This window comes from Corvus cornix, chromosome 3 (assembly GCF_000738735.6).
Source record: "Corvus cornix cornix isolate S_Up_H32 chromosome 3, ASM73873v5, whole genome shotgun sequence".
Classification (NCBI taxonomy): Eukaryota; Metazoa; Chordata; class Aves; order Passeriformes; family Corvidae; genus Corvus; species Corvus cornix.
The window spans coordinates 970,194-985,737 of NC_047056.1; the positions used below are offsets into that span (position 1 = coordinate 970,194).

At 49.0% G+C, this 15,544-nt stretch overlaps 1 protein-coding gene across 5 annotated transcripts in view; it reads right to left on the minus strand.

Moving 5' to 3' along the window:
• The window catches only part of RALGAPA2 (Ral GTPase activating protein catalytic subunit alpha 2), a 93,435-nt gene that overhangs the window by 44,362 nt on the left and 33,529 nt on the right, over positions 1 to 15,544 (minus strand). For all 5 annotated transcript variants that reach the window (XM_039569650.1, XM_039569648.1, XM_039569652.1 and 2 more), the window contains 12 exons: positions 11,283 to 11,411; positions 9,920 to 10,048; positions 9,315 to 9,373; positions 8,929 to 9,037; positions 8,465 to 8,575; positions 8,068 to 8,136; positions 7,763 to 7,900; positions 7,108 to 7,291; positions 5,577 to 6,348; positions 5,226 to 5,297; positions 4,126 to 4,249; positions 3,163 to 3,318 (listed from right to left, as the gene is read on the minus strand). In XM_039569650.1, coding sequence (XP_039425584.1) covers positions 3,163 to 3,318; positions 4,126 to 4,249; positions 5,226 to 5,297; positions 5,577 to 6,348; positions 7,108 to 7,291; positions 7,763 to 7,900; positions 8,068 to 8,136; positions 8,465 to 8,575; positions 8,929 to 9,037; positions 9,315 to 9,373; positions 9,920 to 10,048; positions 11,283 to 11,411 — 2,052 coding nt within the window. The remainder of the gene's footprint in view (positions 1 to 3,162; positions 3,319 to 4,125; positions 4,250 to 5,225; positions 5,298 to 5,576; positions 6,349 to 7,107; positions 7,292 to 7,762; positions 7,901 to 8,067; positions 8,137 to 8,464; positions 8,576 to 8,928; positions 9,038 to 9,314; positions 9,374 to 9,919; positions 10,049 to 11,282; positions 11,412 to 15,544) is intronic.

Here is a 15,544-nt window from a genome sequence, read left to right on the forward strand (position 1 = left end):
ATCCAATAGCACAGCTCTGTCCCCACTCTGCAAACCCCTACAGCAGTCAGATTAGCTGCTAAAAATCTAATCTAGCCCCAGCTAACAAATTTCTGCAGCAAAGGAGCAAGAGTTCAATACGGGGTTGCAACCAGATTTCTGAATTGAAAAAGTTCTGCTCTGACAATGGAGAAGATGGAACAAATCACAGAGAAATTCTGCAGCACATCTTTAATCCATTAAGCACAATTTGAGCAGAAAAAGACAGGGACAGTAGGATGCCATTCCTGGGATTGACTTTCACTCTTGCCACAAGACAGACAGATAAAGTTTGGAACCAATGACGCTGAACCCTACAGCAGCAAAAGAGATCAGCTGGATTTTGTTTACTCCACTAGAAAAGATTTCTGCCAGGACTGAGACTTATTTGGAGAGGGGTTTTTCCTTCTTTCTTTTTTTTTTTTCTTTCTTCCCTCATGAATTAGCAATATAATGTCAGCAATATACCTCAAATAAAAAAATGCAGACTGCAAATGACAGCTCTACTGCACAAAAACAAGGGGGCCAAGTTCATCCCCAGTGGAAACGCACCTATTCTTGGGAATTCATACCAGAACTTCATTTATCCTTGCGTTCAGTAAAAATAAAAGAACCACAATAACACATTTAAGTAAAATTACCGCATCTGCTGAATTCCCCAGCCCCCAGAATTTATAGCCTTGCTACTGCTCCACAGGCCAGCAGGTGCTCAGTCCTTCTGTTCAGCTCGGAGCGTGCTGACAGGGACGAAGCCTCTCTTGGTCTGAGGCAAAATAAGCAGAGAGGAAAACCCACAGCAATCCCATAGATTTCAGAGATTGGGGGGACGACCTTAGATCCCAGAGGGAGAGCAAGGAAACAGAAGTTGTGGCCCCCACTGCATCCTGGTAAAGTTTCCTCCTCCCAGTACCACTGTCCCGTATCACCAGGTACAGTTCTTTGCAGGAGCAGGAACGGAATGAATGCCATGGGAATCCATCTTTCTCTCCCACATTCCCATGGAAAAAAAGCATTAATGGCAGGAAGCAATAAATACAATCTTTTTAACTGGGACATTCTGTCCCGACAATCTGAGGCAGGGACCTAAGCCCAGAGAACTGTCCACCTTCCAGAAACTGCAGTGCTTCTGAAACGCACGCACCTTTGCTCCGCTCGCAGCTGCAGCTCTGTAAAATCTGCCGAGAGCCCACGCTGATCTGCCCAGAACTGCACTGCTTGCTCACAGCAGAGCTGTGACAAACTGAATGGAACTGTTGTGTGTGGAACCACGGACGAGTATGCATTAAAAAGCCCTCTGAAAGTCATCTGCTCTGAGCCACTGCTTGCAGCTCCCTCAGGTCCACGAGCTTGCTCAGAGCTTTGTCCTTCACTGGAATTCCCAGTTTGATCCCTGCGGGCTTCCATTCCAACAGCAGATCTCAGGTTTTCCTGAAGGGTCCCAGAGCAATCCCTTTGTGGTATTTTCAGCATGTGCTGGAGCTGGCCTGGCCTCCTGGCACCATGAAACTTGGAGACTGACAGCTACTAAATGTTTTTGCTTTCTGTTTCTTAGATTCTCGTAGAGTGAAAGCAGGGAAGACAAACAGAGTAACTCTCAGTGGCTGTGACAGCCCCTAACATGAACGAGAATTAGGAGAATAAGCAGGCTGTTTGCAGATAAACCCCATCTTCCCCTTGTGGTAGCTCTGCCACACTGTGCTCTCCCCCTCCCAGGTGATGAACTACTCAACAGCCAGACCACATCCCAGTGTCTTTGCCACACTTCCACAAAACCCAGGAGCCAGGACTTACAAGGAAGGGAAGATTAGGCTAAATAAATGGCCACAGTTTGTGTAGGAAAAACAAGTCTGGGAAAGACATGGCAGCAGTTCTCAGACATGCGTAAGTCTGCTGCAAAATAATCTGCCCTTCGTATCCATGTGAAATAGGGTAAGAATCAACGGGCTTACATTGAAGCAAAGTAGCCCCTACAAGAGATTTTTTTCATGGCACAAGCAGTGGAGCATAGGAATATGGAACATGTTGCCTAGGGAAACTGTAAATCATTCATCACTGGAGTTCTGGTCTAGCAGCTGGACAAACACAGGTCAGGAACAATAAAAATACAGACAGTCCCACCCTGGCAGGGTCCCAGAGACTCTACAGCCCTGTCCTACACACCACTGCCCCACTGCTCCATCCTGAAGCACTGGGAGTACTTTTCTCCACAGCCTCGTATCCACAAAAGTAGCGAGGTACACACGGAAAGAGAAACACGTCGCTTTGCTTGCTTTTCTTTTTCTTCTCTTTAAATGACAGATGTCACGGAAAAAAGACAACATCTGACTTTAGTACAAAATGCTGGGCAATTTTTCAGAACCAGTAACCAGAAACTCCAAGGAAAAGCACGTGTCATTCTGAAACTAACGACACCAAACGCAGTCACCCAGTGACAGTGGTACAGACAATTCCCAGAGCAGAGCAGCATCCCATGGTGGACTGGACAGCGTTACTGACGCACGCTAACAACCTCTGCAGGACAAGTTGCCAATCCTCATTAAAAAGGCAGAGATTCGGTATGCCTCAAAAATCTCCTTTGACTGTAAGCAGCAGCTGGCAAACAGCATAATCTCAAATCACTCCTTGTCAGGAAAGACAAATGATTAAGCACTGATACCAACAGAATTTCGGGCTGGGTTCTGGCTGTCTTTGAAGCAGAGGCTGCTTGCCGGAGTTGTGCCTAAGTGGCTACTGGCTTGAACCCTCAGCTGGCTGCTTGGGTTCCAGAGCCTGTCACCCACCCCCTGCCCCCCTTTTGCTTTACTGTTCCACATGGGACGAGTTGTCTGGAAGGTTTCACGATGCCACATTTGGTTGTTTTGTTCTACCAACCTACAGCAGTTTTGGCAGGCAGACAACGTACAAATGAAATTATTGCTAATATTATTACTCACAGTGGCATTTGAGGCTACCATGGAAATGTTAATTGTGTTTCAGAACCCAGAATTTAGATGCCATTTAATTCAGCTAACCCAGCTGCGGAGCACCACGTGGCACCGCAGGGACGGCTGGCCAGGGCCAGTTAGCACAAGCTGCTTCCACTTCAAACCTTCACCGAAGCACTTGATGACTGCAGTGGTGCAAAACGCACTGCAAGGCCTTTACCTTTTTGGTCAGTGAGTCGTCCGAGTCCGAGGGCATCCTGGTGGACACGTGGAAGATGATCTCCACGGTGGAGGTAGCGTAGTAGGGCGCGGTCTGCCCCGTGCTGCCGTTGCGCTGCAGGCCGCCCATGAACCCGCCGTGCGTGGATAGGTCGACCTGAAGGAGCCAAAGGCACAAACAAACAGAAGCAATCTGAAAAGACTGATGCACGATCAGCGTTTACTTCTGTATCAAGATTAATGAAATCACCACCCCAGGTCTCAGCAGCCATTCCAGAGAAAAAGAAGTCTTCCCCTACAGCTCTGCGATCTTCCCATTAGATTTGTCTTTTCCGTGCCTGCATTTGACATTTACTAGAAGTAAATCTCTCTTAACTAGCTCCTGAGCCATCATCTATCCAGCAATTTTACCTTCCTCCAGCAAACAGCAGCAAGGAAACAACAGCATTCTGCCACACGCTGCTGGCTGAGGGCTCTGTGGGGCTCACAGCTCCCACTGCCAGGAGTGCCACGAGAGGCAGAGAGAAAAAGAACCAGAAAAACTGCAGAAGAAACTGAAGATTTGTACAGAGAGAAAAACCTCACAAGAAATTATTCCAGAAGTTTAATCAGAAGAAACACCTCTCTGAAGTCAAGCCCAAGTCCAAAGGCGTGCTTGCTTTCCTGACAGCACCAGCCTGAGGATGCTGCATCTCCCTGTGGCACTTGGGTATTTCCCAAACACTCTGTATTTCCCAAACCCAAAAACGTTGATGGCATTTAGATGGCGACACGCCATTCTGACAAAGCAAATGAAACCTGCACACGTCATAAAGAACTCCTGTGCTGAGTGTGTGCCCTGACCACGGCAAGAGCTAAAAAGCAGCCAAGCCATCAGCGTGTCGAGAAATTTTCTTTTTGGTGAACTAACAGCTGTGCAGTGCCACCAGCAGCGTGGCAGCTTGTCTAAATTTACGGCTGTTACCTCCCAGCCCAGTCCAGCAACAAAATCTTCATACGCCTGGCTTCCCCTTGCGTTGGCCAGGATGGAACACTTGTCCTCCTGTCCCTCGGCGATGTAGAACACGGCAATCTTGTGAGTTTCACGACTGCCACGAGATGGAAAAATAAATCAAAGTTCAAAAGTTTCAGCTCAAAATTGTTTTTCAGATTCCCCTGCACTCCAAACATACGAGCAGGTGCCCACATTTAGCTCCGTACACCCATTTCTCTTAGGCACACAAAACATAGTCGCTTTCAGATGTCCCCCCATTTTCCTGCCACCAAAACCCCACTGCAGAGACCCCAGCTCCAAGAGCAGAGTCAAGCCTGCTCCTCCTGTGCACCAGCCGCAGAACTGGTGACCAAATTCCAGTTACAGGGTTAATGACTCAGATCTGTGCAGCACTGCACAGACAGCGAGGTGGCACAGGTGTTAATGGGAGCATAATTTGACCTACAGAATCTTAATTACGGGGTGATGACATACAAGGCAGAAGAAACATTATTGACTTTTGGACCCTGGGCTGAGTTTTACAATGCTGACAGGGACAGCTGGCTTCCTTGAAAGCAAGCAAAGTGCGTTTGATACGGAAATTGTTGGGATAGAGGGAACTCAGAACTCCGCAGTGCTGCAGCTGTTCTTCAAACAGCTCTATGCCGAGTAATGAAAAATAAAATGCAACATCCAGAACTCCATTCTGTCACTTCCTGGCTGAGGAGCAGTTCTGGGTAGATCACCCCCCAAAGTATGGCTCCTGACACAGGGCTCATCCTGTAGAAAATGCCGTTCTGTGTCAGCTGAATCCAGGCCACAAACAATTTGATTCCCTCCCCTCTCAGCTAAAGCAAACTTGAAAAAAAATCTGTCTCATTATTTGCCACTGATTTGGAAATCTCCGTACGCAGAGAACGTGCCAGTGAGGGTGGCTCCTCCATGCAGGCTACAGAACTCTGGAGAAACAAACAGTCCGATTTTCATACCAATATTTGGATTCACTGGGAATGAAGCTTTGGTTCTGGTGACTCATTCTTCCTTGGGAAACACGAACCTTATCAACGGTGTGTTCACCACACATCACCTACCATTGGCGGGAATCCAGATTTTTCAGTTCTCGCAGCAATTTTGAATTCTTCTTCAGCAGATGAAAGCTTTTTCTAAAAGTAAATAAAAAAATGTTTGAAGGTGAATGCAACACAGTGCAGACACAGCATTTTGTCATCCAAGTAGCTGAGAGAATGAATTAACACGACACGATTTCTTAAAATGATTGTTATACACCATCTATTGACCCGTTTCAAATAATCACTGAAGTTCAAAACTCTGCTCTAGCCCCCAGCAACACAATGCTCGTTTTCTTAGGCACGTACACATTTGGGGATGAGAAGTGAGAAGAGTACCCTACTACAAGCACGTTCTGGATCCTCCCTTCCTACCTTCTGTCCCAGGAGTTCATTCCCAAGTCATTCAGCAGCAGCCGACAGAAATAGAAGGAGGCCTGCGGTTCGGCAGGAGGCGGTGGCTCCTGGCGGGCCACCCTCATGCTGCAGTCCGAGCCGCACTCCAGCATGAACGCCCTTTCCTGGGCGCTCTGCCTCAGCAGCGCCTCGGTGATGGCGCGCTCCTGCTCGGGGCTCATCCCGCAGGGCGGCGGCGACGGCTCGTTCAGCTTGCGCTGCGGGTGCAGAAGGCACTCGGGGCTGGTGCTCCCAATCCTCTCCAGCAGCTGGTCCAGGGCGTCTTCTCCTTCCTCCGCCTGGGAAAATTCGTTCTGGGAGAGGGAGCGCTGCTCCGCGTCGCCGGAGACGACGAAGGCGCTGGCCGTGCTGCGCTGCGGCAGGCAGCCCTCCAGAGGCCCGTACAGCACCCGGCCATCCCAAGAGTACTTCCCTGAGATATCCCTGACGATCACCCTCACGTCCGAGGGGGCCGCTGCCGGCTCAGCGCCCGCCTTCCTCTCGGCAGGGATTTGGAGGTAAGAGATGAGAGTGCTGTCGTTGAACACGAACAGCTGCAGGTTGGGGCTCCGGAACACTTCCGAGGACAGCTCGGAGCTCTCCACGTAGGAGTTGTCGTGGTTCTCGCTAAGGAGGCTGTGGAGGATGGCGGGGCCTCCGCTGAGCGGGTAGTGGCTCAGGTGATTCACCAGGTGAGTCATAACCATCCGCGCCGTGAGAGGGATCAGTTCCAAATTCCTCCTCCTCTTCTCTGAAACGATCAATGAAAACACAGTGCATCGGTAACAGCAACGAGAGGCAATACAGAAGGAGCTCCTGCAGATTTCTGCCACATTACAGCAGCTCACCTTGTCTGACCTCCTGATCCTTCCTGTTCAAGGAACTACTTCCAACAGCTTTCCAAGAAATCCTACCTGTCCCACGGTTTTGTTTTACTTCACCACATCCCCACAGCCATAGGAGCAGGAGGGTGCCATGGCCCAAAAGCCAAGGTAAACCAGAGATGTCACTGGAAAGCAATGCTCCTCCATCCCTGGCAGGAGGGAGAGTCTTGGGTGAGGCAGGGAGAGACCTCCTGGACGCTCAGATGCTCCCCTCAGCACGGGCACATACATCGTATTTCGTAAAGTGACTGTGCTCTGTGATACACTGTGCCTCCACTTCTCCTGTGGGAATGTCACTCCTCCTATAGCCAGAAACCTCCTAACTTCTAGGGTTTTTTCATATTCAGTCTAAAACCATTTTTCTGTGGTTCACAGCATTTCTCTTTCCCTTTACATCTTCAAAACAGAAATTTGTTCTAAGGAGCAGCATTGGCAACAAACTCAAACATCCTATCACAGAGGCAACTGGAATTCACCCGGGGAGAGCTCTGCCCAGTTTTGAAGGAACAGTTGCTACGTGCAGTAAGGAGAAGCACGTTTTCAAGGCAGAGATGGAACCTGGAACACTACTTCCCAGCTGCTGCACACACATGCTGGCCCAGCCCGTGCTCTGGGCACTCCCTTACCTTCAGCCACGGTGAGCAGGTCGCCCAAGTCAGTGGAGGAGGGGCACTGGGCTGGCTCCGAGCTCCTGACGTTCCCCAGGGGCAGGAAGGGGTCGTAGTCGCAGGAGGAGAGGTCGGCCAGGCTGAGCACGTAGTGGCTTTGCTGCGTGTAGGTGCTGGAGCCGTTGACGCAGCAGTGCAGGACCTGTGGGGGCACCGAGCCAGTGACCGACCCAGGCCAGCCCCCAGCAGCCCCAGCGAGCAGGGCCCCCCCAGCTCCGACACCGGGGAAGCCAGGACACACTACCAAGCCCATCTGTGTCCAAATTAACAGCACTTCTAAATTAACAGTCTCCGTATCTGCACCGGTTCTGGACTTCAACAGCTCACTTCAGGGCCCAGTTTGTGTTTTTACAGCCCACTTCAAATAATCCAAGTATTTCTGCAAAGATGATTTTCCCGGGCTCATTATTTTAAGCATTTCACCTTGGTCTCCACCATCCCCTATCTGTTCTACACCTTGTCTTATCTTTTTAGCATTCTGCATTTGTGACTTCTCACCTGCACGCCATGATTTTCTAGAGCTTGACAAATCTGCTTCTGTGCCTTCAGGGTGTGTGAAAGGCATCTTTTAAGCAGCCAGGCAGAGCAAACCACGTTCCTTCCCCGTACTCACTCTGTAAATGTAATCCAGCAAAGGAGCTCTGGATGCATGCTGATCCTCCACGGCGCCAGCAGACACAGGCTCCAGCAGCATTTTCACGGGCAGTGCCATGCACCAGTCCAGCAAGCACAGCAGCAGCGAAACTATAAACTGAATAAGAGCACGGAACGTGGTGTTTAGGTACGTTCTAATAAATTCACCCAGACTCTAAGGTACGAGTTGGAAAGTTTAAAATTCAACTGTGGTTCGGAGCGACCTCATTTAAAACCCCCCTCAAAGAGCACAAAGAACGGAGACAGCTCTTTGCAGCGACACACCTTCTTATCCGCTTCCACGGAGGAGTACTCGGCACTCGGCAGGAGAAACGCAATGGTGGCCACGAGGATCTACAGCCAAACAAACAAAGTGTCAGAAAGGCATTCGGCTTCTTCCTCTGCAGAGACAGACCCTCACTGCACAGGGTACGGAACAGGTTCAGTAGGAGCATCCAACTGCCTGCGCCAGTCAACGTCCAAGCGAAAGGAAACGTGTTACTGAGCACTTCACAAACAATTCGCTACAAATGAGGGACCTGCACTGGTCCAGGGAGTGTAGCAAGTACATTCTTAACAATGAAAAAAAGGAGGAGTTAACAAAATCACAGCAGCCCAAGGAAGGAATTGAGACAACTTTGCACATGATTTCCACGCAAGCATTTCAAAGAATCTGACGTACTTCGGTAATTTTCCGGCACAGGGAGGATTCGTATTCCTGAAGCTTCTGCCAGTAAGACACCAGCAGCTGAAGGACGTCACAAGCCACCCGAGCTACCAGCTTGCTGGAAAACTGGAAGAAAAAAGGTGATCAAAAGCCAGATAAAATGTCCAGATACAATACAACGCATTTAGCTTTTCTATGCTTCGTTGTTTTGCATCTCTGCAAACAGCAAGCAGCGTTAGCGCTGTGAAATCACATGGTCAGCGTCAGGAACCACCAGGTTTGACAGTGGCTGCGTGATCTTTCACGTGACTTTGCCAGGGAAGAGTCTCTAGGCACACAGGCTATTTTTGCAAATATTCTGCATGCTTGCACACGATACCACAGCAGCAGCCTGAGCCTCAGACCGCCAGTGACCATCTGCAAAGTGAAAATGCCTTTTTTTCCCAAAGCCCAGCCATCAGAGCCTGCCACAGCAATACCTTCAGCGTCACACCTATGACATTGATGGCTTTCTTCACATGGGGGTGGTTTGTGCGCTGCATGAGCTCCTCACATATCCACACTCCGAGGCCACAGATGGCTATGCACCTTGGTGGAAAGAAAAAGGGGAAGCTTGTCAGAAATTTCAGAGGAATATTTAGTGGGGGTGGGGGGGAGAAAAAAATGCAGAGAGATGAGAGGCCAGCACCTTCATGGTGCACAGTAAGGCTCCACTTCACAGGACCAAACCACAAGGCAGCAGCAGAAAATAAGCAGCAAGAAAAGGCTTTTCCAAGCCATAAGTGGTTGGACTTGATAATGCTAAAGGTCTTTTCCAACCTAACCAATTCCACAGTTTTCCCATTTCTTTTACTCAGTATTTTACCTTGCAGCTTCACTTGGCTCCTCTGCAGCATTCTTCAATAAAATGCTTATGAGGCAATACTAAAATAACAAAATAAATTAGAATAAGCATGTTTTTCATACATCTACTTTAAAGCTGTTTAATTTTGACATAGTTACAGATGAAGTCACTTCAATTCTCAAGTCTGTTGCTAAAGCATCTTTATCTCATGCCAATTGTATTTTGTCAAGGGAGAAACACCAATTACAACTCAAATATACAGGTCCTCGTGGAGACAAATCAAATCAACTGACGACTCGTGTACAGGCAGCAAGAGGAAATCAATTCATTTCCAATGTCAAGGGGCAGCTACGAACAACAAGTGGTGGTGGCTTCATACAAACTGCAGTGTTTAGGTTCTAACCAAAACACGTCATGAAAAATTTAGTGTATTGTTTACTACAGAAAAGACACTTGTAAAATTAGGACAGTTTTAAGACGCCTCCAGTGAGTCTCCGAGGCCTGATGAAGAAAGCAAGAACAGGAGGCCGAGGCTTGTGTGAGGGCAACCATTTGGGCAGGAATGAAGTCACTGCACAGTAAAACCAGGTTAGGTACCTAAGGATTTACAATGAATGTGGCTTTACCTTCACATCTGCAGTTCCCGTGATGCTCTCACTGGCTTCTGAAACGGGTCCCAGCTGTGGGATTCCCTGGTAGGTATTTGGAAAGCACACAAGAGCACCAAGGATGGTGTGAGCTTCGGAACGGGGAGCCTGGAGAAGGGCAAGCAAGCAGAAATATTCCCTAAAAACCCTCCACACACGGAGGTGCCTTCAGCTCTAGGCCAGCGTGCACTGCCATCCTCAGCTTGCTGCGCTCACCGTGCAGCACTCGGGTGTCTCAGGGAACACGTTCCAGGAGCTTTTCCTTCCCAACTCCAGCAGGAGCTGGGTTTAGGCAGTACCTAACACACACCCTCCTGCCCCTGCTTTTTCTGCTGTGCTGCTCCGTTCTCTTGGTGGGGCTGAGCTGCTCCTCCAGCGGCACCCGGCCCCACTCCTGAGCACGATCTACATCTTTAATACTTCCCCTCATTCCCCAATCTGACAATCAGCCGTTTGATGCCAACAAAGTACCTCTGAGGAACAGCTGAGTGAGGAGTTGAAGCACTCATCCAGCACTGCTGTGAGGCGATCCTTTGGCACAGAGTGGGTGCACACCCCACTCTCGCTCACTGCGTAGGTGATACCAACGCGCAGGGAGATCTCTACTCCAATAAAACCATCAAAAGCACCATGGCACGAGCTATAAACACATTAGCTACTGTGTAATGTTGGAAACGCAAGGCACACCCAGTTTTACACATGCAGGAGAAAGGGAAGGGGGTGTCCCGGTTTGTTTTTTTCCTCGGAAAAATCGAGCATCCATTTCTTATTAGCCCTTTAAGCTTTGGATCGACAGTGAGGCCGATCAAGCTCTTTGAGGGCTGACGGAGGAAGCGTGGCTGGGCTCACCATTCCAGCTCTGCTGAAGCGGGAGAGGGCTGTGGCCCTGTGCACGGCCACCCGCTCAGCCACGCAAATGTCAAGAGCGGCAGCAAAAGCCCTGAGCCAGAACAGACAGAAAGGTCTCCCCTGAGCTGGTGTTCCGCATGCAACAGAGCTTTCCTGTTTTTCCCAGGACTGCCCGACCTTTACCTTTATTTTGGCAACCCACCATTGATTTGCTATTTTACTTACCCTTCAATAACTTAATCATTTAGAGTCACATTTCTATCAGTGCTGACATTTAGCCAGAGATGCTGCATCACCCCAAGAGTTCCCCGCTCTCGGTGTTTGCTCACTGCAACGCAGCTCACGCTGCCAGGACGCGCTTTCCTTGCACCTCAGCCTTTGGATGAAACACCTCAGCAGTACCAGTGTGGTGCCTTATCCCAGGATCTCACACGCTCGCACACCCACCCCCAGAGCCCCGGCAGCGTGGCTCTGCGGAGCCAGCCCTGCTCACCTCTGGCGTGTCCGCGCTCAGCACGCGCGCGGCCGCCCCCAGGAAGTCCCTGATCAGCATGGTGAAGCCAGGCAGGCCCAGGAAGAAGAACCACGGTGGGCAGTGCTTTATGACGGTGTTCAGGATGTCCTGCAAGAGAAGGCACCTGTGAGAAAAGCCAGAAAGCCCAAAAGCAAAAGGGAGGCTTCAAGAAGATGTAACTTTGAGGTTCGCTAGTCCCACACTGATCGAGGTGGAAATTCCCAGAGCTCTGTGTGCAGACTGACCTCCACGTAACCACCACCTTCCACTCCAGGGGCGTAGAGTAACAAAAGCGCATTTGGTACTTTGGTAACTTTTGTGCCCCTAAATTCCTATTAAAAACCCGCACCATGCAGCCACGTCTCTTTGTGCCTCAGCACAACCATTCTGTCAAACGAGACTTTAGATTCAAGCATCCAAACGTTTAATGGATTTAAGATGAAGCACTGCCGCAGTCCAGAGAAGCTAGTTCCTAAAACCTCTCAGAATTCCGTGCCACAAGAACACAAGCTGCCCCCCCAAGGCCTGCCTGCTCCCTGTGCCCTGAAGGAACAGAGCAGCAGCCCCAGCTTTGCTCATCATCACCCTGTGGTACAGAGTACATTCAAGATAAGCATTTCATCTTTAATCCTTCCACGCTTCAAGTCTTCACGCTCTCTCTGAACCAGAGCGAAGTTCCTCTATTTGAGTTAAGATTCCTTCCCCTACAAGCTTTCAGCAGGTTTAAAGTTAGGCGTAAAATCTACATAATCCTTACCTGCAACACTGCATTTGCTGAAGAGTTAGATCAAGCTATTTCTATACTGAGTAGAAAACAATCTTTCACTCAATAAAATTTTGAAAAGCCGCAAAGGAAAACCCTTTTTTCACATCCACTGGTTTCATGATGTGTCAACGACAGCCTGAATGAACTTAAGAGCCCCAGAATGTGTCCTCATGCTCAATCTCCACAGCAGAAGCTAAAGCCAACCCAACTTTCTCTACATGAAGAGGTGCTTTAACATTAGCGCTATTTTCTCAAAGCCCCACACAGCCCCTACTTAGTGTTCCACGAAGTGTTTTCAACAGCAGCATCCTATGAAACGACTGTTATATATTTAAATAAACAGTATTAGTTCTTAACACAGTAGCAGATAATGCTTTCACTTTCCTGAATAAGCTAAAATGCCACTCGAGTTAATGTTTAAACTCATTTTAATCACTTCCTTTGATACATTTTGAGTCAATACGGGTCAATGCAAACATTGAGAACCAGAGCGGATGGATGCAGCCGCTCATAAAGCCGGGAGGTAAACTCTCAGTCGGAGCAGAACAAAGGACCCACCTCGTTATAATTAAGGGCTGATTAACGCTCCGTGCTGGTCCGGCACGCCACACCTGTCCAGCAGGGCCAGGTACGGCAGGGCTGGCCCCTGCTCAGGGCAGCAGATGGGAGCAGGCTGCTGCTGCTGCCATGTGCCACAATAAAGGAGCCCGGGCTAACCTGGCCAGGGAGTGCAGGGAACCGCTCCAAACAACTGCATTAACTCCCGTCCTCACCCCAGCGCTCCCATCTGCCACACACCAGGGCAGGGATTCTGGCTCTGCTCCCTACTCCCTGGCTCAGAACGCTCCCAATACAGGAATAAAGAAGAACCATAAAACTGTTCCTATAATACACGAATGCTGTGACAGCACACGTGTTCCCAAAGGCTGCAGGAGTGGGGCTGCAGGGATCCGCTCGCTGGTCACGAGATGCAGCGCTGCTAAAAATAAATCATTTTCCCTAAAGCAAAAATTTACTTCCAGAAGCTCTTGAAGCAGTCCTCGCCTTCCCTCTGACCCGCTCAGCCGGGCTCAGCTCAGGCACTCACCCCACTTTGGGGGACTGCAGCCCAGCTCAGGCCCAGGCAGGCTGTGCCCCGCCCGCGGCGCTGCTGTTCTGCTCAGCAGGGCGCTCACAGGTAACCCGTCAGGCTTTTCCCCCTTTCCCCATCAGCAAAGCACCCAGCTCGCAACCAAACAGGATCCGGGGCAGCAGTCTGGTAGCTTTGGAGCTTATCAGCAGAGAGAGGCTTGTGAGAAGGCGAGGGAGCGAGAACATCTGTGCTATCAGCGATACCGCAAAATCAGGTAACTCAAACAGAGCCGGGCCGCTTCCTTCCCTTCCCTGTAACGTAAACTCCGGGCAGCAGCTCCAGCCTAGTCAATGAATCACTTTAATTGAATGCTATGTACACAGCAACTGGAAAACACAAGCCATAAGAAAAACATATGGTGATGGCCATGGAAATTGGTTTACTCGTTCCGCACAGTGTTGTTGCTTTACTCCTTTCATAATTGACCTTTAGAACGACAAATGTGTAAAATAATTTTGGTTTATTATGGCTCCAAACCTTTCAGCAATTACACAAAATGAAAATTTAAAAGGAAGTATTCATTCTGGAAGCATTTCCATTGTTTACATAATTGCACAGCTATAATTTAGTGTTCATGTTGTTAAAGAAAAGTGAAAAAAAGGACCATTACGGACTATTTCAATTCAAAATGATGCTCTGTGGTGTTAAAGCTGGGGGGAGAGGGGAGAGGAGGGGGCAATCACATGCGTGTCCTTCTCAAATGCATTAACCCTATAAATGGCATCGTATTTCAGTATAGGTTAATCTAGTAATTCAAATTATAAGGTCATGAACATCCACTGAGTAAGCTAAATAAATTTATGCAAGTTCGCTGAAAGGTCAATTGCAAAAATATTCTTCACCTAATTTTTGTTCCGAGCTTTTGCAGATTACAGGTGTAACCGAATAGCCCGCCAGCTGCCTTCCTCACGTTTCCAATTGTCCCTCAACAGGAAGGAACAACACGGATTTTTCACTGAAAGTTCACTCTGTTCCTCACCAACAGACACCTCACTGGCAGCTGAGATCTACAGCACGGGAAAGATTATTAATTTACAGAAGACTTAGGTGGTAAATCTTCCCTTTTCCTCTTTTACTTTAAAGGAACAAACATTTCCACTTACTTATTCCAAGTTTCCCCTACCTATCGCTACATTTGAGGTTAAGAGTTAACTTGTCAAAAATTAAGTTCCAATAAAAATTTATGAAGTATTTTGACAAGCTCAGGAGATCCAGGATTGGCTTATCAGAAAACTCCATTTCAAGGTGCCAGGTAAGACCTAACCCCAAACCAGTTATGTTTGCTCAAGTCCCTCAAGGCTGCAACACAATGGAGGGAGCCTTTTTTAAGTTCTCCCATTTTGGAGCATGTTCCATACTTTCACAAGCGGGGAGACCACTGGGATTAAGGACTGGGATGAATCTTCTGTTTTGTGCACATGCAGAGCAGTCCCTGAGCAGCCAGTGGATACAGGGACAAAGGTGCGGGTGCCGAGGCCGCGGCGCTGCCTGGCATGTGGAGGTGGCTTTGTGTCACCACACTCCTCTCTCCCAAACGCCCCTGGTGGCACTGCTCCGAGCTCTGACAGACAGAGCACCCACCGACCACAAAGCAGGAGTCTGGGTGGGATGGAAGCCACTTGGCAAGGTCAAATGAATTAGGGCAAAATAAATAGAAAAGAACACAACTACCAAAACCATTTCAGAATGCACAGCTCCTGCAACTGGCAGGACCCGGCTGCCCCCCTTGCTTCCAGTCAATCTTGCAGCTATTTTCTCCAGCGCTTCCCACTTAGCCTGCTTGGGGCGAGCAGAGGGGGATGTGAGAGTTCCTGTGAGACCCTGGCATTTGGACTTTTGTTTGTCCCTACTGGAAACGTGCTGTCCGTTAACACTTTTTCAAAGCACTCAAAGCACATAATGGGAGCGCACAGGCAAATTTTCCACAGAGAATGAGATAGGGGGTGGATTAAAAGAGGGAGAAAATCATGGTGGCCATTGGAAAGAAGCCTCGAGAAGCTGAAACAGGGGAATCTAAGCCTTAATAGGCTACGTTAAGGTTGTTTCCTTTTAAATGGCAGTCTGGGAAAGAATCTAAATGGCACTATGCTTTCTGTACAACCAAGGGTCCTCGTGTGCAGCGCCATCAGGCAGAAATCCAGGCAAGAAGCACCCGTTCCACAGGGGACAAAAGCAAAGCTACTCATTTACTGCACCTTCACAAGGCTACTGCTGCTGTGCACTGCTCCTGGCTGCTGAGTAACAGCAACTGGACACAAAGATACAAAAGCCCGCAAATGTTGGGGCTTTTTTAATGTCAGACCAACGTTAATACGAACAGGTAATTAATGACTCCTCCGGTAG